This window comes from Anabrus simplex, chromosome 1 (genome assembly GCF_040414725.1).
Source record: "Anabrus simplex isolate iqAnaSimp1 chromosome 1, ASM4041472v1, whole genome shotgun sequence".
In the NCBI taxonomy this organism is placed as follows: domain Eukaryota; kingdom Metazoa; phylum Arthropoda; class Insecta; order Orthoptera; family Tettigoniidae; genus Anabrus; species Anabrus simplex.
Genome location: NC_090265.1, coordinates 319,127,515 through 319,151,641, shown reverse-complemented (window position 1 = coordinate 319,151,641; position 24,127 = coordinate 319,127,515). Strand labels below are relative to the sequence as shown.

General features: G+C 38.1%; 1 protein-coding gene across 2 annotated transcripts in view; it reads right to left on the bottom strand.

Annotated features, from left to right (window-relative positions):
* LOC136856746 (fatty acyl-CoA reductase 1) overlaps window positions 1–24,127 on the bottom strand; it is a 324,691-nt gene that overhangs the window by 171,203 nt on the left and 129,361 nt on the right. For both annotated transcript variants that reach the window (XM_068224950.1, XM_068224951.1), the window contains exon 4: window positions 11,573–11,718. In XM_068224950.1, the coding sequence (XP_068081051.1) occupies window positions 11,573–11,718 (146 nt within the window). The remainder of the gene's footprint in view (window positions 1–11,572; window positions 11,719–24,127) is intronic.

Sequence of the window (24,127 nt, the reverse complement as noted above, 5' to 3'; positions counted from 1 at the left end):
ATATAAATTGATGATGGGGGTAGAAATTGTGAATCACTTAAAATAAAACTACGAAATATTATGAAAGGTAGTACGGCACACGCAATGATGAGTAAAGTCTCTCAATGTTTATGAATAGTGGAGAACGGTCAAATGGGTCAGTTTTTACACTCTGTCAGGTAAAAAGTCACAACACTATCGAACAACATATGAAGGTCCATAAATATTTTGAAGTCGCAGACGAATAGATTTGTAGAAGCAAACTGCCAGCTCTCGGAGATCAGCGCGGCACATCCAAGGTCATGCGCTGTGGTCTCGAACGCCAAAGTAGAATGGAGAATATAATGAAGGTCCAGTATTTGCCTCAGTTGCGGGAAGTTAAGTACGTATATATAGAAATATACAATGCAATTCAGTATAATTGAATGAGTAATTGTGCTCCTGCTGAGTTCACTTATTCTTTTTCATATGCATTGTTTTTCTTGTTTTTTATGTTTTGAACGGCTGACGATGACCTGGACTAGGGTCGAAACCGGTCCCATCTCTAAACACTATTAAATAAGAATGTAATCACTACATTCCTTTCTTTTATGTATTGAATAGGTTGAACCTCTTTTTCAATTATTTAATTTTTAACGTTAATACTTTCAATATGGAACAATGAAATTTTTATCTTTAAATTTATAAACAAAACTCTCAAGAAGTTCATCCCTGTGTTAGATTGGGTTGGTTTTTCTCTAGGTCAACTCTAAACCCATAACTCTCAATATAAAAATATGCCTCTCCAGTCTGGTCCAACTTTTCTTCTTCAAATCTCAGCCACCTTGTCCATGTACAATCTTTCTCCTGTGCAGTATTCAGACCCAGGGTCCTCTGCAGCTTGGGCATTAACCAAGTGCTTGGGAAATTAAACCTCAGAACTCTTTCTGTTTAGAGGAATGTAGCTGACCTAAAACTACTATACAAAGCAGCTAATGGTATATTTAGGTTACCAGAATTAGTTTCCCTCTTTCCCCTCCATGTCCTTTCCCTATCCCACCTCTTTTCTTTATGGAAAGGTCCATTTTCAGTGCATATTCCAGCAATTTATAATACCTTATCTCTCAACAGCAACCTAGATATCTTCTTGTATCATACCCTTCCTTCTGTCATGATAATACCCACATAGCTTCGCTTCAATTTTTCCTTCTGGTTCTTCCCTGTCTTTTCTCTTGTACTTGAGTGAATTTTTCTTTGTTTATGTTGTTGTTTATGTACATATTTAAAACATAGGTTTGTACAGATTACACTGTGTACGAGGGTGAGTCAATAAATAAGTCGCAAACATGTGTGTGCCTTATACCATTTGAAATTACGTGCCCAAGTTTTGCCAGCAGATGGCAGCATATGTACGCTTGATGAACAACATCTTGCAGGCACTCAGTCAGTCGGAGGCTGTTAGTGCACGATGGCACATATGTTGCATGACAGCACACGAGAAGAACAGCGTGCAGTTGTGCGTTTTTTGTGGGCCAAAGGACTGTCCACAGAAGAATTGCATCGCGAAATACATCCCATCTATGGTGAAAACTGTTTCTCACGGAAAGCTGTGTTCAGTTGGATCCAGAAGTTTAACCATGGAAGTAAAAGCATCAGAGATGGTGAGCACTTGCAACATTCACCGTACAGTCCTGACTTAGCCCACAGTGATTTTCATCTGTTTGGGCCCCTAAAAAATCATTTGGGTGGCAGCTATTTTGATATAGATGATGCTGTAATCTATGAGGTTACACCTTGGCTGCAACAGCAACCAAAGGACTTCTTTGCTGCTGGCTTTCAAGGACTTGTAAAGAGATGGGATAAGTGCCTAAATGTACAGGGGGTGAACATGTGGAAAAGTGAAATAAATGTCAGAAAGTTACTTTGATTATTTTTGCCTCAATTCAGTTTTGCGACTTATTTATTGACTCACCCTCATATTATATATTTCTCATTTTAGATTAATAACTAATGCACATATTATTGATCTTTGTAATTCAGTGGCAATGCTGTAGCTGATAATGAATGAATGAATGAATGAATGAATGAATGAATGATCCAAGTCTATGCCCTCACATACAACACTTCTGACAATGATGTTGAACAGTTCTATGCCCCAGTCAAGACAGCATTGTCCTTAATCAAGACATCTGAAATTAACACAGGTGAGAGATTCTAATGCAAAGATAGGAAAAGACAGACATTACAGTATAGTTAGAGACTTTGGCTTTAATCTTAGTAATAAGCAAGGAGAACATTTGATCTAGTACTGCCAGGGAGAGGGAATCATTATCACCAGCATATTCTTTCAGCTCCTCCCACAATGCCTTTAAGACTGGACTTCTAATGTTAACAGATATGTGAGAAATTTATTTTATTGTTAACAACAAAGGATTCAGAAACACCATGAGAGGTGCCAAAACATATCCTGGTGCATATATGAACTTGGATCACAATCATTTATTACCCGGGTGCTTCGCTGGATCTGAGCACTAGTTGACGTCACACTTTGAAATCTCTAATGGCAAGAGGGTGGGAAGAAGGAGGTATATGTTTGAGGACTTTTAACTGTGAAACATTTATCTAACATGGTTTGGTGACTGGTGTGAATGGAGACAGGAAGATCTATGTTGAGGGTTTTTCAGGTCCTGCAGTGGTCACATATACATTCAGTTGAAGAAATATCAGTTTAGAAGTAAGAAGTTTCACATTTCAACCCAGAAGTTCCTCAGTCTAACTACTGAAGTCAAGTCAGCATTAACAGAGAAACTTGTACAATTGGCTTTATGCCGCACTGACACAGATAGGTCTTATGGTGATGATGGGATAGGAAAGGGCTAGGAGTTGGAAGGAAGTGACTGTAGCCTTAATTAAAGTACAGCCCCAGCATTTTCCTGGTGTGAAAATGGGAAACCACAGAGAAAAAAAAAAAAGAAAAAAAACCACTATCTCCCAGATGCAAGCTCACAGCTGTGTGCTCCTAACCACATGGACAGCTCGCCCAGTAACAGAGAAACTTAATACAATTCAAAATACTCAGACTCCACCAAAGTAAATGATATTTCACAACATTTTATAAAACAACTAATGCAATATTTTAAGAATACTGAAAGAAGGCAGAGGAACAAGAATCTCTAGAAATATAGGGAGATCTGGGTAACGATAAGAAGAATATTTTTATTATACTTTTAGAAGGAAACATTCTCTTTCATTATCAACTTGGTTAATATAATGTATAAGCTTTTCAGTCTGTTGAAACATGGATTATAACAGGACACTCTAACATACCTGTAAAAAATTATCATTATTATAAGGAGAATGACATGTTCTATGACATTCTCAAATTCTAATCAATTTTTACCATGCATATACAGTATATGCACAATATTACATGGGTAGAGTACACATAAAGGGAAAAACATAGGTCCAAAATTTTCAGCTGCAGCCTTTGTCAGTGGAGGATAGAATAATGATGGTAATTATTGTGTGAGATGAGGGGAATTTGGGGGGGGGGGGACAAAGAGATAAGACGTTAGAAAAATGAAGCGGCTGAGTGCTTACCTGGACCTGATCACCAGCTGATGTTCATTTCAGAATCTCTAAGGATGACAGGTTGAGAAGTAGGGGGCAAATGTTTGAGGACTTTAACTGTGAAACATTCATCAAATGTGGTTTGATGGTGCGTGGTGTGAATGGGGACAGGAAGATCTATGTTGGTGATTTTGTAGGTACTGTGGTGGTTTAACTAGTGTATGGCTAGTTAAGCCAATGTAGAAAGCTGGGAAAAGTCTGTAGGCCTACTGAAATGAAATGGCGTATGGCTTTTAGTGCCGGGAGTGTCCGAAGACATGTTCGGCTCGCCAGGTGCAGGTCTTTCGAGTTGACTCCCGTAGGCGACCTGCGCGTCGTGATGAGGATGAAATGATGATGAAGACAACACATACACCCAGCCCCCGTGCCATTGGAATTAACCAATTAAGGTTAAAATCCCCGACCCGGCCGAGAATCGAACCCGGGACCCTCGGAACTGAAGGCCAGTACGCTGACCGTTCAGCCAACGAGTCAGACTGTAGGACTACTGAAGCTGGTAGATAATATTGGATGAAGTACAGTCATGGCAACCTTGTATGGGATAAGACTTATTGGTGATGCTTCTGGTAAAAGTCGTGTTTGGTGTATGTAAAAGACAATTATTACAGTGACTGTGTTCACAGGGGAAAGAGCTAGAAGAGGGTGGAGGTTGGCACGGTTCATAATGAGTGAGAATGTTTTTGAGGTTAGGTGGGTGCTTGAAAATGACTGTGAGCTTCTTGGAAGAAGATCCTGGGTATGGAGCGAGGATGAGAGAAGATATAATGTTTGTTTTAAAATGAGACTTATTTTGTGTAGACCCAGGTGATATGTGGTAATGAAGTGTATAGGGTTAAGTTGCTTAGGGAGTATGGGAACAGAGTTCATGTCCTGAGAGATCTGGCAGTAAACCAACTGAATAGGATAACCTCATCCTCACCCCACACTCAGGATCTTCTTCCAAGAAGCTCACTGTCACTGTGCCCACCTAACCTCAAAAACAGTCTCACTCATTATGGACTATACCAACCTCCATCCTCTTCTGGCTCTCTACCCTGTGAACACAGCCACTGTAATACCTTCCTTTTACACACACCAAACACCACTTTTACCAGCTGCATCGCCAATAAGTCTTACCCCATACAAGGTCGTCATGATTGTACTTTATTTAACATTGTCTACCAGCTTCAATGCAGACTCTGCCCAGCTTTCTACACTGGCTTAACTAGCAATACACTAGCTAAATGTGTATGCAGCCACTGCAGTATCTTAAAAAAAACCCACCATTGATCTTCCTGTCCCCATTCACACCAGGCACCATAAAACCATGTTTGATGAATGTTTCACAGTTAAAGTCCTCAAACATTTATCCCCTACTTCCCATCCTCTCGCCCTTATAGATTCCGAAGTGTGCATCAACTGGTGCTCAGGTCCAGGGATGCACCCAGCCTTAACATTAGATGACTGCTCCATTTTTTTCCCATTCTCTTGTCTGTTTGCCTCCCAAATCCCCTCACCTCACACAGCGTTTACTTGCCAACATTGACCATCATTATTCCATCCTCCACTGATGAAGGCTGCAGCCAAAAATAGTATTGGAATTAGGTTTTTCTTTTATGTGTACTCTATCTACGTGGTCTTAACATGGTAAGTTGCCACTCCCCATCTGTTTTTTAGACGTATATATACACTAACTGACAGAGCAAATGCAACACCAAGAAGGAGTGGTCAGAACTTTATGCCAATTGCAGGGTAGACTGACGTCACTGAGGTATGCTCATGATGTGAAATGCGCCGCTGTGCTGCACACGTAGCGAACGATAAATGGGACACGGCGTTGGCTAATGGCCCACTTCGTACCGTGATTTCTCAGCCGACAGTCATTGTAGAACGTGTTGTCGTGTGCCACAGGACACGTGTATAGCTAAGAATGCCAGGCCGTCGTCAACGGAGGCATTTCCAGCAGACAGACGACTTTACGAGGGGTATGGTGATCGGGCTGAGAAGGGCAGGTTGGTCGCTTCGTCAAATCGCAGCCGATACCCATAGGGATGTGTCCACGATGCAGCGCCTGTGGCGAAGATGGTTGGCGCAGGGACATGTGGCACGTGCGAGGGGTCCAGGCGCAGCCCGAGTGACGAGTGACGTCAGCACGCGAGGATCGGCGCATCCGCCGCCAAGCGGTGGCAGCCCCGCACGCCAGCACGCCACGTCAACCGCCATTCTTCAGCATGTGCAAGACACCCTGGCTGTTCCAATATCGACCAGAACAATTTCCCGTCGATTGGTTGAAGGAGGCCTGCACTCCCGGCGTCCGCTCAGAAGACTACCATTGACTCCACAGCATAGACGTGCACGCCTGGTATGGTGCTGGGCTAGAGCGACTTGGATGAGGGAATGGCGGAACGTCGTGTTCTCTGATGAGTCACGCTTCTGTTCTGTCAGTGATAATCACCGCAGACGAGTGTGGCGTCGGCGTGGAGAAAGGTCAAATCTGGCAGTAACTGTGGAGCGCCCTACCGCTAGACAACGCGGCATCATGGTTTGGGGCGCTATTGCGTATGATTCCACGTCACCTCTAGTGCGTATTCAAGGCACGTTAAATGCCCACCGCTACGTGCAGCATGTGCTGCGGCCGGTGGCACTCCCGTACCTTCAGGGGCTGCCCAATGCTCTGTTTCAGCAGGATAATGCCCGCCCACACACTGCTCGCATCTCCCAACAGGCTCTATGAGGTGTACAGATGCTTCCGTGGCCAGCGTACTCTCCGGATCTCTCACCAATCGAACACTCGAACACGTGTGGGATCTCATTGGACGCCGTTTGCAAACTCTGCCCCAGCCTCATACGGACGACCAACTGTGGCAAATGGTTCACAGAGAATGGAGAACCATCCCTCAGGACACCATCCGCACTCTTATTGACTCTGTACCTCGACGTGTTTCTGCGTGCATCGCCGCTCGCGGTGGTCCTACATCCTACTGAGTCGATGCCGTGCGCATTGTGTAACCTACATATCGGTTTGAAATAAACATCAATTATTCGTCCGTGCCGTCTCTGTTTTTTTCCCCAACTTTCATCCCTTTCGAACCACTCCTTCTTGGTGTTGCATTTGCTCTGTCAGTCAGTGTATTTTGCTTCTGCTAGCTTTCTTACCTGAGCATTTATATTTACAATATTGCTTATATTTTAAAATCTTGTCAATTTTGTGAACAAGTGAGATAAATTATGAATGTAGAGGTCTGTTACTGACACTTGAGTAACTATGAAAAAGTTTTCTGTACCTACTTATCCTAAATTAGTTTTATGTCCATTACTTCCTGGACTGATTCCAGGACTCTTGCTTTGGTTGTGGCTAGCTCACACACCTGTCTGCAGGGGTTTGAGGGGAAGGCAGAAAGGTAACAACTCTATTTAGCAAAGAAGGGGGGAAGTGCTACATGGCCGTATTGTATTTGTCCTGATGTATATCAAAACAAATGAATGATAATGACTTTGGAAAAAATAAACATGTAGTAAAGAATTAAACAGTACCTTGTATGACTTTATTTACAAATAACATCAACACGTAATTAGTATTGAATAGGTTGAACCTAATAGATATCTCATACCTGTGATCTCAGTTCAATACGGAAACATCAATGAAGCTCATATCTTTGAAGAACGAAACATGTCATTCTGCTTATATTTGTTCATATTTTATAGATATGTTTTAGTGTTTCAATTTGTGTTTTGATAGACTCAGAAACTTGTAAGTTATAATGAAGATAAAAGCTATAAAAGAGGCAAAGATTTCTTGAGAATGTAGCAAGATAGAATAATTCAATAGGAAACATGACTCCTTCAAACTGCAAAAAATGGTAAAGCAAGAGTTGGATTGTATAGAAATAGGAGTAATCGCCTTTTCATAGATAGCAATGCCAAAATTCTGTCATCACTGAAGAGAAACTACAAGAATAGAAAGTGTACATACAGTAATTCTTCTCTGATAACAGAAACACCGAGTCTGATGACATGAATGACAATGGTATGGACATCATTAGGAGACAAGTGGAGTATGGCTTGAATTCAAAATTCCTAGGCCAGATGACATGCGTGCAGAAGTGCTCAAATGGCTTTTGAAGAAGCAATGCGAATTGACCTTTTCAAAAGCATATACAGAAGTGGCATTATCCCAAAAGACAGGATGAAATCAATGTAATAATGTAATGATACCTAAGAATCCCAGCCCCAAGATGTGTAGTAAGTATATAACTATCAGCTTGATCAGCATAGCTCATAAAATCTTTCTGAAGATCATACACGGTTGATGATATTGGCAGGGTGAAAATATTGGACCCACCCAGCTTGGCTTCAGGAATGGATTTGGAATTTGTGAGGAGCTGCTCAGCTTTCAAGTGCTTGTACAATGATGCTGCAATGTAAACATTGATGTTTTTGTATGCTTTATGGATTACAAAAAAGCATTTGATTCTGTTCAGTGTGACATCCTATGTGAAATGGAAAGGAACGAACGCAACATATGAATAATTGCACATCTGTAATGGAACCAAATTGCTAATTGCTTCACAGTTGATTGACAGAATGTTGTCAGAGGAGGAGGCAATTTTGCAAGGAGTCCAACAAAGCTGTGTTCTCTCATCCCCTACTTTTGAATGCCCACTTAGAGAAGAGCTTCAATGACTTCTTTAAAGAAAAGGAATATGACACAAAAAATTTTCTGCACAATGGATGAGAAGATTTCCAGCTTCAAATATCACATTACTCAGAGTTGTCGTGAGTAAAGAGGAATACATTAATAAAACGAACAACTTTCTTTTCCAACAAAACTTTTACCATTATCAAAAAAGATCCTACAACTAAAAGCCAAAGAACTTAAACCAATTGCTTAAAAGTTTAACTTTCCTCTTAAATGACAGAGAAACCACTGAACTAATCAATATGAACCCAGGACTCCCCAAAGCTATAGAACAACCCAAGATCCACAAGGCTGACATCCCTATGAGACATATTATTAATTATAGATCAAGCCCTTTATACAAAACCTCCCAGTACATACAACAGTTTTTAAAGAAAAATTACAGGTTTGTGTCCAACAAGTCCATTAAAAACACATTAGAATTAGTTGACAATCTTACAAATTTTGAAGTTCAACCTCACCATACAATCCACTCTTTCAATATTAATAACATGTATCCAAGTATCCCTATAAAAGAAACCATCAATATAATATACAATAACTTAAGAAAGTATAGTAAATTATCCATACAAGAAATTCAGGAATTTATGTCCATTCTGAAATTGGCTATAAATAACAACTACTTCAGTTTTACTAATGTTATTTACCAACAGAATGGTTAAGCCATGGGATTGCCAGCCTCAGGGATATTGGCAGAAATATATTTAGATAATTCAGAATACACAAAGATCTTTAAAAATCCCATATTCAATAATATCTGCTACTGGGCTCGCTATGTGGACGATGTTCTGGCTATATATTAAATCAAGACCTTGGAAATACGGCCTATATCTTATGCAGTTTAAACACCCTAGATCCACATATCAATTTTACACTGGAATCTGAATTCCAACAGAATTTAAATGATTTAGATTTAAGTATTTCTAGACATCCCAACCAGCTGTCTTTCGTATCTTTAGAAAACCAACTCAAATGGTTAGTACAATCCAAAATGATTCTTTCCATCCCCAATTCCATAAAAAAGTGGCATACTATAGTATGGTAAATAGAGCATTCACCATCCTCTTATCCAAATGAGACCTTCAAAATGAACTAAATGGTATTTGATCAATAGCTAAATCAAATGGGTATAATGCACAATTTATCAATAAGATCATTAACACAACTAAAAGATGTCAATCATAGGAATCAATAGACAAGAAAAGTATTCCTCTTTCATGTTCAATAGTGTAAATATATACCACATTATTAATATTTTCAAGAAAAATAACCAATAAATAGCTTTTAAAATGAATAATAACAAATTTTCCAATTTTTATAATACATGTACTATCAGTCAAACTAATAAATTTTCTAAATCAGATGTCTACAAACTACAATGCAATAGCTGTAAAATTACATATGTAGGACAAGCAGGACATAGTTTTTCAATAAGATACATGGAAGATGTCAATGCTTCAAGATACAATCATTTCTCTGCCATGGCACAACACATGACAGCCTTAAAACATAATTTTACATCAGTTGACCAAGATTTAAGCATATTAAAAGTGGATAAGAAGGGTACCATGCTCAACATATTGGAGAACTGTTTCATTCATTTAGAACAGTACTTTAACCCTAACTATAATATTAATGAAATCAGTGAAAAACCTAATATTGTGTTTGATATAATCATTCCTATATACGCCAAGTGTAAACGCAAAAAAGACACATTAAGTCCACCAATCAGTTCATTCCTACCTACCCGACACCCACCTGCCCCTCCTCACACATCCCTCCTCCATCCCCTGCCATCATAAGCTATACTCCTGCTCCCTCTTAACAGTCAGTCTGGTGTTGGTGTCCGTACCAAGTGCATACAATTTACGAGAAACATAGGGGTGAGTCTCGTATAGCTGCATGTTAGTTTCGATCTTCTAGCTTCCCTTCTTTTCTCAATTCTTTTCTCAATAAATCACTTCATATATTTCTTTTTCAGACATTCACTTCAAACCAAATTAAAAAACAGATCACTATATCTGATGAAAAGGAACACTTATTCAAGTTGTGAATATCCCCTTAATGTTACATATAAACCAATACTCATGTTACTATTTGACAAGACATAATTTATAAATCAAATTGCTCAACTATACAAATAAGGAATACCAACTACAAGATCAACTTGAGAACACTTGGTTACTATAAGTTCAACACAAATCACAACAGTTTTAATGTATTTTTTAAATTTCAATTTTAAATGTGTAGTCTGACTTCCTCAATGTTTTAGACTTAGATTTTAAATTAAGACATACCAAATTGTATTCTTTATTGTTGGTTGTATGTAAACACATGTTTCCAATTAAATCATGACTGAAGATGATCCAATGTATGTAGGGTCGAAACTAGTACCAATTATATAGTACACTGTTTTAAACTAATGGTACTGAATAGGTGGACCTTTCTCTACTCTTTGATAGTGTATTTTAGTGTACCATTTGCCACCGAGGTAGACATCTCATTTGCAAATAAAGAGATTTTGATTTGATTTGATTTGATTTGACACCCCTCCCACAAAGTACCATCCAGAATCGACTAAACCAGGAACTGTTTCAGTAAGATGTCGGAAACACTGACTTGCCATGATCTGTCACTAACCTCTTCATGTTCATCTTCTCTGATGTTATGTACGTACAATATGGAGTTGAGTCCTGAACTTTAACAGATACTACGTACAAGAAGCTAGAAGTTTCTGAAATGTGGGCAAACTACAGAATTCTTTTAAATCCTCTGGATTGCTAGAATCACCAATATGGAGGTGCTGTATTGCATGAAAAAGGAGATGGAAATTCTCAGACAATAAAGAGAAGGAAGCTTGAATATTTTATCCATGATATAGATGTTGATTCCCATAGGGAATCTGAAATATTTGTCCTGAATGAGTAAATTTATAATACCAATATAAATGGTCCGTTATTGGACATTACCAATATAAATGGTCCATTATTGGACATTATAATGGACCATTTATATTGGTACTATTTTATCCATATCATGTATAATAATAAATACAGTTTTCTACACTTGGACATCCAGGAGAAAACTGAAGGCAAATGGGATCAAGGTAAAAGGAGAACATCTTGGTTAAGGAATCTCCAGCAGTTCCAAAATCAATACAGTTTTGCTGTTCTAAATTGTTACAGATAAAGTGCAAGTCATGCTGTTATTTATCACCAATGATCTATGAGAACAGTGCATATGAAGAAAAAGGAATTCAAATGTCTAACTTGGTGCAGTAATGAATGATATATGTAAACCACTTACTTATTGGAAAGTATTTCAAGTACGGAGGCATCTGAAGATTCACTCATCTGTATTGCAGCTCGCCAATCAGCAGGTGGATCATATAATCGTTCCTCAATTCTCATTTGGAATGTATTACAATATGTGGTTGAAACATGTAAAAAGGCCTGAAATATATTAAAATGTTAGTGAAATATTGCTCAGCAAATAGATTTTTGAAATGGTTGATTTTAGTTTCTGAGTAAGAGATTCTACCAAATGGTGGTATAGTTGCAAATGTCAAAGAGGTACTTATAGTTATCTTGTATGGCTTTCTCTTCATATGTTTGTTGGATAACTGTTGTGACATTTGTAAGCAAATTAAATAATAAACATCATCCCAATTAATATCATGAAACTGGTAACAGCTAACATCTTGGCAATGTGCTCCCTGGTGGCTTATCATGGAAGCCCTGATTAGTTTCTTGATTTATCTTCTGCATCAGTGGACTATTAAAAAAAACTAAGTTTTAAAGTTCATATAAAATTGCATGTAACATTATTGTTGAGAGATTGAAAATTTCCATATACCAGGGGTGGCTGCTAACCTTAATTTTGGGAGCCACAAATTTAGGAGCAAATTTAGGAGACAAAATTGGGCGCATATTTAGAAAATGGTTTATAAAATGAAGATGTGTTTTTTATTGGATAACAATTGAAGGAACATTTATTTTCTACACTACACTGAACATTATTGTTCAGGTACACATCAAGGAATGAGGTTTTACATTTCAGAAGTGCTTTTTCAAGTGTTCATTTTTTCTGTTATTTTTCTGAAATATGGCTGATAATTGGTAAGTGCAGTTCACACAAGTTCACTTAAATGTTCATCAGTTAGTTCAGACTGATATTTAGATTTGATGAATTTAAGCATTAAATACAGTGATTCACACACATAAGTAGTCCCAAAGATTGAGATAAGTCTCTTAACAGACTCTTTTGTTAGTGAGTATTTTTCTTCTGGAACATTCTTCCAAAATTTTATGGTAGAAACACCACTTCGTTTGAGTTCTTCTAGTCCTTCGTCCTCTTGCAGTTCTAGTAGCTCTAACTCTACAGCTGTTGTATCCTTTGTTATTGGTGATGAAACAGGACAGCCATCACCCACAACCTCAACAGCAAAAGGATTTTCCAGGAATGAAAATGGAAGTTTAAGTGATCTCAAATCATTAAATTTGCCAATGATTATTCAGCAAAGCCAGACATTTTACTCATGTAATCTTCAGTTTACACATTGTTAGGAAGGCTTTCAGTAATTTTTCTTTGAACATTTGAAGTGAGCAAATGTTTTAGTCTGAAGGTCTTTCCATGGTTCCCTTTCCTCCACACACTTTCCTCACATATTTAACAATGGAATCCCCCATGACCAGAGCCTCAACCCTATCCACCTCATTTGATCCCCTCCCTTCCTGGTCAGCCCTATCTTTTCTGACAACTGCAGAAGCTACTTCCTCCTCCCTTTTTTCCTCCCATGACCCCATTCCACCTGTCTTTTCCTATCCTTTACCCTACAATTTCCCTTTCCTACCTTTTCCCTTCCTTCTACTTCCACACTTCTTAGCAACAGTTCCCATATTAACTTATTTGCCATTTCTTGGTCATGCTTCCTGTCGTTCGCATTACCTTCTGTTGTTCTACCTGTAATGACACATACCAATTTCTCAGGGACACCTGTCCTGAATTCTGATCCTGAATAGAGTCCTTTGCCTGCAATCTCTTCATTAACTATGGGGGAAGTTTATAATCTTGCTCGTTCTCTTGAACGTGCTCATTGGTAATCTATAACAGTTAAATAACAGTTAATACGGTCCTGTCTCAGCACTTACAGGACTCAAATAGGACTACTCCCAGTGTTGCTTCACTTGAGCATGAACCTACTCTCGCTGTTATCAGTCAGAAATGCTTTTACTGTGGTAATGAGAAATGTGTGCTTGAAGTGTCCGGCAAGAAATGTTACTTGTAATTCATGTGAGAAACATGGACATTATGCTAAGGTCTGCAGATCTAACCTTTCCCAAAACCCTAAATCTAAGCATTCAGAAGGAGTACTCAGCTGTGCTGGGCTTGCTCCATCAGCAGGTGGACTAGAGAAGAGCACAACCGCTGCCATGGTCAATGGTAATGGAGAACATTCGTTGACTGACACAGGGAGTTCCTTAAGTTAGTGATGAAAACTTACACTAGTCAGGAGTGCCTACCCTACCATCTTCAGCTGCCATATAATTGTCCTCTATCTCTGTCACATGTAATATTATAGGACAATGTACTGTTGCTCTGAGTGCATCAATACAAAAATATTGAACTTTTTGTACTGCCTAATCTTTGTTCTGATATACCAGGGAAGCATTCTAGTATGCAGCTAATATTTTATGGAGATATGAACCCTCTCACAATCTGCAGTGTTACTGTAGCAAATGTCTAACCAGACTCATTGTTTGCCTATCTTAAAAAGGACATAAAAATGATTGCAATCAAATCACACCACCTCTCTGAAAATGATGCATGTTCACAGAATGGACGTAAATTGCCTTGAGAAGACATGACTGAGCCTAGTTTCTCTCCCTGGAGGGCCCAAGCATAAGTTATTTCAAAAGAAAACAAAAAGAGACTGTTTATTGATTATTCTCGAACCATCAACTGATTCATGTTGCTGGATGCATATCCTTTGCCTAGGATTGAAGATATTGTGAATAAAGTGGCCAATTATGAGAGATTCACCACAATAGACCTTTGATCCAATAAAGGATGAAGACAAGTAGTTACTACCTTCAAGGCCCGTGGACACCTTTACCAATTCAGAAGGATACCCTTCGGAGTCACCAATGGGGTTGCGGATTTCCAGAGGGTCACTGACGACTTCAGTTGGAGAAAGAAACTGAAAGATACCTCTGCATACCTAGATGATGTCATAATTTGTGGAAAAGTTCACGAAGAGCATAACAAAAATTTAAGGAAGTTATTGAAGTATCTTGTAAATTCAATTTGATGCTCAATAACGAAAAATTCTCTGTCCTTAAGGTCTATCAACTTGCTTGGATACCAAATTGCTAACAGGATCATTTAACCATATTCAGATCGCTTGGAGCCTCTTAGAAACCAACCACTTCCCAGGGATGCTGCTGCCCTAAAAACAATTCTAAGAATGTTTTCCAACTGCTTCCCTCTCGTCCCAAGATTTTTTATTACAGTCCTGCCTCTTACACATTGAAGCCACCCTCTCTGTAAGGAAGCTATTTCAACATTTGAAGAGCTGAAAAGTGAAGTTGAAAAATCTGTCACAACGTGTATTGACTCAGAGTTCCTTCACTGTTATCATTGTGTTAGTTGTTTTTAGATCTTTATGACTTAATTTTTGCACTGCTTTGCTAATTGGCTGATGATGACACTTCAAATGTGTTGAAACCGGTCCCAAATGAACAGGTTGTAACTTCTATTTGGTTCAACTTAATAACGGAGTATTGAAAGGTGGATCCTTCCTTCTAATCAATATTGTATAAAATAGATGTGTCAGAAAGTGCTATTGGTAGCTACTTTGTCCCAGTTTGGTCATCCTGTCGCTTTGTCCGTATTGGGGTCAGAACAGAATCATCCATCCATTGAGAAAGAAGCTCAAGCTATTTTAGAAGCACTTCAAAAAGGGTGCCACTATCTCATTGGTAGACACTTCAGGCTGATTACAGGCTAAAGATTTGTCACCTTCATGTTTGATAACAACCATCCAGGAAAAGTAAAAAATGAAAAAAGAATACATTGGCAAATGGAACTATCCTGTTTTCAGTACGACATTATTTACAGAACTGGTAAATATAATGTTACTGCTGATACCCTCTCTAGAATCTGTATGACCATCCACAACTCACAAGTTATAATTTTCATAGTAGTCTATATTGAAGATTTACAATTCAAATGAAAAAAGAGTTCCATCTATTTAGGGTTAACATATGTCCTGGTTTAGCTGGAACTGTATCGATTTAGAAGCTCTGTTCTGGTATTGTAGCGGCATCAGGAAGAATGAACTCGCCCCACATACAGAACGCACCCTTGTGCACGATGCAACATTGCATCAGGGTATAGCTTGCAAAACTAGCTTGGGTTAGCGTCATTCGGCTGCGTGGAGTGAGCATGAGCATCACGCCTGTTTGTGTCTTGTTGGTGTAATCAGTGTAACCTATCTCACATGCAAAGGTGTACTAAAACTGTGTGTGGTGTAAATAAATCTTATTATCCATGAGGACTGGTTTATTTATGAACGATGTGGAGCTGTCTACAACCAAGACTCCATAAATGGTGACCCCGAGTATGGAGAACACGCTCATACCATAACCTATCTTGGACCACGTGCTTCACCACAGATCACGGTATGTTACCACACTTTATTTCAAAGAGGCATTAGACTGTTTACTTCATTGGAACTACCACCTCTTCCGAGTATGAAACCAATTCGACAAACGACAAAAACAGTCGCCAGAATCCTAACGGCCGTCGGTGATACGCATCGCTTCAGTCCGCACGCGGCAACTTTACGCCACAATAAATCTCTCGGAAAAAGATAAATTTTTTGATTCCGGAATATATAAACTCACATGCTTTGAATGTAAGAATACATACATAGGACAATCTGGCCGCAATTTTAAAGTTAGATATTTGGAACATGTGAATGCTGAAAAACATAGAAGATTCTCAGCAATGGGATCACACATGACTGCCACAGGTCATAAATTTACCAACATAGAACAAGACCTGACCATCATAAAAAAGTTAAAAAAAGGGCAGCTTAATGAACACATATGAAGACCTGTACATTCATCTAGACCAACTTGTAAAGAAAAATGATAACCTTAATGAGGCTGTAGAATATAAGAATCCATTATATTATCAAATTCTAGTATATTTGAAAATGCTTGAGAAGGATCACGAAAAAAGAATTGGAATTTCTCCTCCTACAGATAGCCCTACAACTTATTCCTCCTCAGTTGAAGCTATAGGTGACAGCAAGGAAGTTCTTGACACACCTATATACCCCGCTCCTCCACCTCCTCAGGTGCAAGAGCAAGGAAGAACGCATCATCAATATTACACCCGGCGCAAAACTGTGAAAGAATGACAGGAGTTACTATTCCAAAGGAAAGCAGGCTTAATAAGATTTGACAACTAGGAATTAGTTATATCTTCATCTACATTAATAATAAGAGCCGCACTGTGATATCAGGATTATTTCATTTCGATAATTACTTATAAATTGTATAATTTTTAATTTATAAATTGATCTTTTTTCATGAATTATTAAGAAAAGAATATTTATTAGGACAATTTCTCTATGGAATATTGTACAAGTGTTTCCTTGACGACTGCTTTCTATTGTAGAAATAATTTATATATTTTCTCTTGAGTTATTTGTTTGTTTTAATCTTGTCAATCTTATGTTAATTTTAAGGACACTTCCTCTAAAGCATTACTTTGTCAATTTTATACATTTTTCATCTAAACAGTGTTATGTGGCTGAAGATGTTGATAATATACGAAACATGTACCACTTTTGACCATTAAAAATTGCCTTAAGCAATCATTGTATCGACTAGGTGGAAAATAAATACTTAATTGTGAACTTCTCTTTGTTACGCCGCATCTGCTACTCTTCAAAAACGCAACATATCATCTAAAAACTTGTATGTATATAACCTACGTTTTACTTGTTCCGGAATATTGCAAATTATTCACAACATAAATTCGTTGTGAAGTTGTACGGACATCACAAAGAAATGTATAGGCCTACAGTGGACAGTACTTAGTTTTCTAACCATAGTTACAATCTTGGTGTTAAATTGATGTACGTAATCCAGCAATCTTCTGTGCAATTTTCTTTCTCTTTTTGATAATGAAAGCCTAAGATACAGACTACTCCACAACATAGGCCTACCCTATTTGCTGTTCAAACAAGTAAAATTACTTAAAAATAACCTACTTCTCATGCATTACAACTGCTTGAATTGTTGTACTATATAATATATATATATATAAATCGTAATCGTGCCTTTTAGTGGTTTCTAAGTTGTTACATTACAGGTATAACATACAGTTGCATTATATGGACATTCCTCAAGACTTAAAATGGACATTGGAACCCACGGTTTATGCTTAATATTTTCATTTATAACCAAAATCAGTGTGTAACATCTGCAAGATTATTTTGTTAACTTATAGTTTATATGTTTGTGAATCTCTTATCATATGCTAGGCCTACCTGCATAATATTTCGTTTCCAACTAACCTATAAGATTGTTTCAAACCATTTGTAAATTTGTGCTTGTGTTGCTCATCCTCACATCTTCATTCACTTACACACACAACTACACATCGTACCTCTGACTGCTTCTTTGTCACCTTGTCCGGTATTTTCAGAATTCTTTTTCTCCTTGCCCTTATATTGTGTACCCATCTTGATTATGGCGGAGGATCGATTAAAAGCTTTGGAGGAACAAAATAACAACTTGCAGAACCAACTCCAACAACTTATTGCTTTGACGAAGCTGTCACCGGTTGGTGGGACGGAGAACTGAAACTACTGTGTGTTTGGAAATGTAAATTTTAATTTTTTTATTTGTCTGAAGGATTTAATTTTTTTTGCAACTCTGGACTCTACTGGAATTTTGTGTAACTGAAATATGTTTGTAAATTTTTTTTTAATTATGGAAACATCAAGAAACATTGAACTGTATGAACATTTCAACATGCAAAAGTGTTTTGAAGTGATTTTTTTAAATGTAGTTTTTATGTAATCTGTTGTAAAATTTGTAAGGTGATTTATTTTGGAGCATCCTGTACCTGTACCACACGTGCGGTTTCCTATGATGAAATTTTGGTGTTGTAATCGTAATGTTCCAGAACTTGTGTAATTGCTAACAATGTTAAAATTACCATATATGGTAACGAGATTTCCTATTGGCAAAAGGTCCAGGAATCTAGGGTAAGTTTGATCTTATTGGTTGATTGTAATCGGGCCATTTCCGGTCTTCTTGCCGGCTTGGGAATTATGATGCGTGAGCTCGGCGTCTTTTCCATCCGACCGCCCAAGCGGGCGTTTGCGCTCGAGGGCTGCTGCCCTCGGGAACTCCTGCTTTTCCGAAGTAAGTGTTATTTCAGTGTTTTTGCAATATTATTCTCAATGTTTTCCGGTTTCGTTTCATTTAGTTTAATTCCTTTGGTGTTTCATTATTTCTTCGCTTAATGTCATTTTAAAGTTTAATTTGATGTGTCCGAGTTTACCCTAGGTTCCAATTGCCGTAGTTTCAAGTCTTGCATCCATTAAATACTTTCGTTTTAAACTATACCTTTAATGTAGCATCACTTTCATTGTTAAATCAAGTTTTATGTTAAGTCACTTAAGTATGTCTTGTTTCCGTGTCGTGGAACTGTATTTTGTAAAACCTTGTCATTTTTAATATAGTTGAGCTAGAGGGTGTTTCTTGCAAGTCTTTTCTCCCCCATAACGTCATACGTACCCATGGACCTCTATAAGGGCTTCCCGCAGCTTCCACATCCTGTCTTAGTTATCATTTTTAGGCCTGTAAGTGTTCCCTGTATTTGGTTTATATGAATTCTCCGCCACTGCGTCATATTTCTACCTCCTTATTCATATTATTTACTACAAGTATTATTATATTATTTCTATATTGTTATTATTATTATGGTAACCGTAATTGTCCCGAAAGACCGTTACATTTGATATCAGAGCGTGTGTTATGGAAAGGAGCGAAGGCTTACAATGATCATCCTCGGCTAACTTTTCTAAAATTAATTTTAAATCTTTTAAGTTTGAATATAGGTTGTAAGTGTTCCGTGTGTATTCGTAATTCCCGGTTTTTGTTTTCATGATTCTTGCGCAAGTTCATCTCACCTCGTGTTTTTCGTTCCGCGATGTGCAGTCTTGTGACTGTGTTTCCTTGTACTTAACGGTTGGAGGAAATAGTGCGTCACTATTTGTAACAAGTTTTTGGTTTCGTTAATTTCAATAAATTTTCCTGTGTGGCAAGATTTCGCTTGACCACGTGTTTTGTAGTAAAGTGATATCTTCACATTTCGTGTGCTGTGTTCGCTTTCCGAAAGTCTTCTTTGATAAATTTCAATATGTTTGATTATGTCTAGTTTTCTTCCATTTCTGTTCTGATTGTAACATTTGTGTAATTTCCGGTTCTTTTAAACTGCGTCGTGATATCGTGCTAAGTTTTGTCTCGATACTGTAATTGGTACTGTACTCCCGTGTTTGAATTCGGGTTATCTCTTGAACAGCTGAAGTGTGTTGAAAACAGCTGAGCGTTTGACCAACTGCGAAGTGCACACCTTACATCCTTAATAAAGTTATCGAGTGTCGCGTTCTGTTTGTTTTCCTTCTAGACTACGTAAATTGTAGTGTGAATTGTCAGAGTGATCATTGTGTTCTGGTTGAATTTTAGCACGGAGTTTCCTTAGTTTTTCTGTAATCTCTCTTTTGGTAAATTTTCGGCAACAATTTTAAGGTTATGTTGTGAATTTTCGGCTATTTCTTCGAGTGTTTTCCTGTTCGTAAATCTCGTGTTTCGACAAATTATTTTCAAAATTTTGTTTCTTGTCGCCTGGAATGTTATATTTGGCAGTATTCCACGTGTGTGATCTTTTAAAGGTAATTTTTACGTCATGTTGTAGCTCTGTATGTACTTAAATTTCCGGTCATGTGTTGTTTTTGGTCTTTTGCTGGATCTGGGTTCGTTTCCAAGTAGGTATGGGACTATTTTGGTGACTGTTTCCCAACTAGCTTCTAAATTACGAAAGTTTCCTAGTTTGTCTTGTGCTTTTCCATCGTGTAAGTGTCTGTTTCCTTGTCACGTATATTTATTTACCCGTGTATTCCTATATTTGCTAGGGAGGGTTCTATGAGGACTTGGATAGGCTCATAGGGTGACACGTGTTCACCATATCTTTAGACCAGGTAATGCTGAGGCTCATTTTGGGCAAATTTGACGGGTTACGGATCTGCACTTGTGCTCGTGACATGTTGGAAATCTAGTGTATCTGGTATGAGATTCCTCGTAATCTTTTTCTTGGTATTAGGTGCCTAGATGGAAAATGATGTCCCTTGTGATTATAAGAGTGATTGCTAGGAAGATTTTCTGCAAATGTTCATTTTGGTGTCCTTACGCTGAGCTATAAATTGTTGTTAAATTCATCTTAGGTCTGCAGGTTGTCAAGATTTTATTTCTGTTATTTTAAATTTGTCACTAGCAAAATTTTGAGGGTATCGTAATTTAGCTAAGCCATTCAGTTAAATTTTCTGCTTGTGTTTTGTCTTGTTCGATTTTATCAATGTTAAAATTTCTTGCATTACGGGTTTGTGTCTTCCAAATTTATGTACTCAATTTGTAGAAGTATGGGATTCTGTAGACTGAGTACGGTTCTAAATTTGTAGCTGTGCTGTATCTGTCCTACGATTTTTGAATATAATTGTGCCTTTGGTAGGCATAGGTGTGTGTGTACTGAGAGTTAGGGTTAAGGTGCTGAGAGGCAGTTCCTCTTCTAGGAGTACAATATTGGCCTTAAGAGTCTCATTGTAGTGTGATAATTTCAAGGGTACTTGAGGTCATGTTCTGATGTTCTGTCCTTTTATTTTGTGGGTACTCCTTGATGTGTCATCGTACGGGTGTTTTTGTGTGTGTATGTGTACTGTGTTCTTGTGATGTGAGGTGAACTCAGTATTGAGGTCGTCCGTGCCTTTTACCATTCGTTGGTTATGCTGATTCAGGGATCGTCGCACTTGTTTTGGTGGTTTGATGTCTGTGTGTATGTCGAAGGACAGATAAGCTTGGTAGTTTTGTGTGTCATGCGGTTATCTGGTAATCTCTGGTATGAAGGTTGTTCTTGTACCTTTTTATTTCTTATATCAGTGAGTTGGATGTCTGCATGTGCACTCTTGCATCGCTTTTGTTTTTCATATTTGAGTATTTGAGTTCCTGTTGATAAAGTAATATGATTTTCATTTGGTATTCCTGGCTTTATTGTGCCTTCATTTGACTGGTGACACGTAATACGTAATGTGAGTTTATCTATGTAAAAATTTCATGAGTACATGACATGGTAAATAAATAGTGACTTACTATCCTCAATTCATTGAAGGTGGTTGCAAGCTAACGTAATTAATTATTTTTCGGTTTTGAGTTCCCTTGTAACATTCTAAATCTTCCGTTTATTTGTTTTGTTCTGTTCCTTAATGTTGGGTGATTAAGAATGCACACAGTAATTTAATTTGGTAGTTATAAGGAATTAGTTGTAAGCAAATTTTAATTAATTGGCGCACACCATTTTTCAGGTTTTGTAGTTGATAATTTAGTTAAGTTACTTTAGTTGTAATGGGAAGGGTTATGTATAATCATATTAGATATAATTTAATGTAATGTCTGTTGGGGTAAGTTTAGAAGTTTATTCATGATTAGTTAGGGATTTTATAATGTTTTGGCACTAGGGTAAACTCTGGCAAATTTTCCTTTAGTTTTTTTTAATTTTTCCTAAATTTCAAAATTCTGAAATAGCACTTGCCAGGAGGGCTGGGGTTTCCCAGAAACATGAGAGGGAATCTCCCTAAGGAGGCTTGTTATTATTAATGAAAAAAACACAAAAACCCACCCTCGAAACTCAAGCCTCCTCGTAACGTCATCAATAGTTCAGGCCAGAGGCCTAAGTTCTTCAGTTCCAAATTTCTGCTGCGTATGTTTATGTTCCAGTTACTGCGATGCCACTGACATTTCAACCTGGGATATCTATTTGGAGCCTGCAACGCACCTATTGGCCACTAATGTCTGATGGTGGAATGGAAAGGTGTTTAATGGTGACAGTAGTCTGTGCTGTGCCATCTGCCTTCGCCAGTTATGGACCTGTTCACTAAGTTGGGTGGGCTGTGCTGAGGCTGTATGTGAGCAATGGTTGGACTGCAATAGGGATGGAGACGTTGGCAACGGCCACGGTCAGCGACTTTGTTTGACAGCGATACCAACGCTCTACTGGGTTTTGCCTGTATGGACGTTCCTGAAGAGAACGATGATAAGAAATTGTGGTGTGGTGCAATTTGTGGCGTTGTGAAAATCTTCAAATCTCCATTAAGCCTCCCATTTTGAGTTCATTTAGATTTTGTTATTTTTGGTAAATTTTTTTTGTCGAGCAGAGCTCGACTTTGGGAGGAGGAGAATGTCACCGGTTGGTGGGACGGAGAACTGAAACTACTGTGTGTTTGGAAATGTAAATTTTAATTTTTTTATTTGTCTGAAGGATTTAATTTTTTTTGCAACTCTGGACTCTACTGGAATTTTGTGTAACTGAAATATGTTTGTAAATTTTTTTTTAATTATGGAAACATCAAGAAACATTGAACTGTATGAACATTTCAACATGCAAAAGTGTTTTGAAGTGATTTTTTTAAATGTAGTTTTTATGTAATCTGTTGTAAAATTTGTAAGGTGATTTATTTTGGAGCATCCTGTACCTGTACCACACGTGCGGTTTCCTATGATGAAATTTTGGTGTTGTAATCGTAATGTTCCAGAACTTGTGTAATTGCTAACAATGTTAAAATTACCATATATGGTAACGAGATTTCCTATTGGCAAAAGGTCCAGGAATCTAGGGTAAGTTTGATCTTATTGGTTGATTGTAATCGGGCCATTTCCGGTCTTCTTGCCGGCTTGGGAATTATGATGCGTGAGCTCGGCGTCTTTTCCATCCGACCGCCCAAGCGGGCGTTTGCGCTCGAGGGCTGCTGCCCTCGGGAACTCCTGCTTTTCCGAAGTAAGTGTTATTTCAGTGTTTTTGCAATATTATTCTCAATGTTTTCCGGTTTCGTTTCATTTAGTTTAATTCCTTTGGTGTTTCATTATTTCTTCGCTTAATGTCATTTTAAAGTTTAATTTGATGTGTCCGAGTTTACCCTAGGTTCCAATTGCCGTAGTTTCAAGTCTTGCATCCATTAAATACTTTCGTTTTAAACTATACCTTTAATGTAGCATCACTTTCATTGTTAAATCAAGTTTTATGTTAAGTCACTTAAGTATGTCTTGTTTCCGTGTCGTGGAACTGTATTTTGTAAAACCTTGTCATTTTTAATATAGTTGAGCTAGAGGGTGTTTCTTGCAAGTCTTTTCTCCCCCATAACGTCATACGTACCCATGGACCTCTATAAGGGCTTCCCGCAGCTTCCACATCCTGTCTTAGTTATCATTTTTAGGCCTGTAAGTGTTCCCTGTATTTGGTTTATATGAATTCTCCGCCACTGCGTCATATTTCTACCTCCTTATTCATATTATTTACTACAAGTATTATTATATTATTTCTATATTGTTATTATTATTATGGTAACCGTAATTGTCCCGAAAGACCGTTACAGAAGCCTTTGCAAGAGCAGAACGAAGCATTACTAGCCCGGCTCCAGGAGCATGAGTCTACTGGTACCGATGCTACATCTAGCAATGTTGGCCAAGTTGCCAAAATCTCTGCAAAGCTACCACCGTTTTGGTATGACAG